The sequence below is a fragment of the Notolepis coatsorum genome (assembly GCF_963971535.1).
Source record: "Notolepis coatsorum genome assembly, chromosome: 15".
NCBI lineage: Eukaryota > Metazoa > Chordata > Actinopteri > Aulopiformes > Paralepididae > Notolepis > Notolepis coatsorum.
This window is the reverse complement of record NC_140179.1, coordinates 3,641,112-3,642,952: the sequence shown is the minus strand read 5'-3', so window position 1 is coordinate 3,642,952 and position 1,841 is coordinate 3,641,112. Positions and strand designations below refer to the sequence as shown.

General features: G+C 55.2%; 1 protein-coding gene across 1 annotated transcript in view; it reads right to left on the bottom strand.

Moving 5' to 3' along the window:
* LOC311241266 (uncharacterized protein) overlaps positions 1-1,576 on the bottom strand; it is a 26,871-nt gene extending 25,295 nt beyond the window's left edge. Inside the window, exon 1 of the mRNA XM_084330028.1 lies at positions 1,493-1,576. Coding sequence (XP_084186154.1) covers positions 1,493-1,568 — 76 coding nt within the window. The 5' untranslated portion in view covers positions 1,569-1,576. The remainder of the gene's footprint in view (positions 1-1,492) is intronic.
* Between the last annotated feature and the right edge of the window lie 265 nt (positions 1,577-1,841).

Here is a 1,841-nt window from a genome sequence, read left to right as displayed (position 1 = left end):
TGGCGCATCATACAGGGAGACATTCTGTACTGTAAACATGACACCTAAAACACACACACACGCACGCACACACACACACACACACACACGCACACACACACACACACACACACACACACACACACACACACGCACACGCACACGCGCACACACGCACACACACACACACACACACGCTAGCTAGTAGCTACTCCACAAAGGCTTTTCATTAGTAATAACCTTGCTAATGCCGCGAGGCCAGCTGCGGGGGGGGGGGGGGGGTTCTTCATCTTGCTTGATTGCTGGCTTGAACAAACCTGCCCAATCAGACCCATTCACAGAGAGAACTCTGACCCCTCTGACTTCAGCGGAGGGGGGGGGCCCCCCCCTCACTCAGCCTTGACCCGAGGTGTGTGGACGCCTATTGTCGGGGCCCCCCGCAGCCGCGGCGCTCTCACAATGGCTCGGACGCCAGAAACGAGACCCTCGAGGGAGAGAGGCTGAAGAACCCCGGGCAGAAACTTAGCAGAACACGGTAAAGAAGGTAAAAGGAAAAAGAATCAAGTGTCATAATTGGCAGAGAAATGTTGGAGTGGAGGGGGATGAGCGGCTGGTGTGTCCTTGTCTTTCCGCACCACCATCCATTGTGCATGTGTGTGTGTGTGTGTGTGTGTGTGTGTGTGTGTGTGTGTGCGTGTGTGTGTGTGTGTGTGTGTGTGTGTGTGTGTGTGTGTGTGTGTGTGCGCGTGTGTGTGCGCGTGTGTGCGTGTGTGTAGACAAAGAAGCACTTTGTTGAGCAGGCATTGTTTGGATGTTACTCTGTCAACGCTGCCTGCTCGACTGGAGGGCCCTTTAGGGTTTTTCTTTATTCTCATCTAATTGAGGCCTCGCATATAGAATGTTTGCGTGGTTCTCTTTCTTCCAACATGGCTGCCTGTAACCACCGGTAACGACTTCTCGAAAGGAGGCGCTTACTTTCCGTGTACGGGAGGCGTGTATGTCTTCTACGACGGAACTGCGTTTTTCCGCGTTCGAGTTTTGCGCTCCGATTGGCCAGGTCATGTGACATGTGCGCCTATTTCCGGGTCTAACAGCCTGCAAACTACCTGGCGTTCTATCGCCACGCTCTTAAGACAAACTCTAACCGTAACCAACTTCGAACGAGCGCCTATAAGCTTAACCGGTGTAGAAACTTGCGGTCCCACGATTGGGCGTACATCTCACGTGACCAGAAATGACCTGGCCAATCAGAGACGCGGAAAAACGCAGTTCTGTTGTAGAAGGCATTCAGGCGTACGGGAGTGTAGTGAGAGTAACAATATTACCGTTCCACTGCGACTTGTTTACCAGATCCATATTATCATACCTTCCGATTACCAGGCGACCGCTCTACCTCCTCCTGAGCCACTGTCGACCCCCCCTCCCCCCTCCCAGACTAGCTTGCCCCCCCCAAGACTAGCCTGCCCCCCCCCCCCCCCCCCCCCGCCCCCCAAGACTAGAATGAAGAACTCACAGTCCTCAAAGTCGGAATGGCTCGGCGGGGTGGCGTGGGGAGCAGGGGATCTGCCATCCTGCAGTTTGGAGAACATGTCCAGCACCTTCCTCTTCTTCTCCTCCTCCTCCTCCTCCTCCTCCTCCTCCTCCAGCCTCCTCCTCCTCCTCCTCCCTCCCGCAGAGGTCCCGCCTTGTTCCCCCCATCCTGGATGACTGGGCTCCTCCTCACCGGGGCCTCTCCCATCTGGGCCGTCGAACACTGGGGTGGAAACATACAAGGAGGTCGGCTGAGGCTAAAGCGGTAAAGTCCCTCTGCTGCCGGGACCGGAGGAGAATTCAATCATTCGTCCCCCATTTTTTTTTTATCC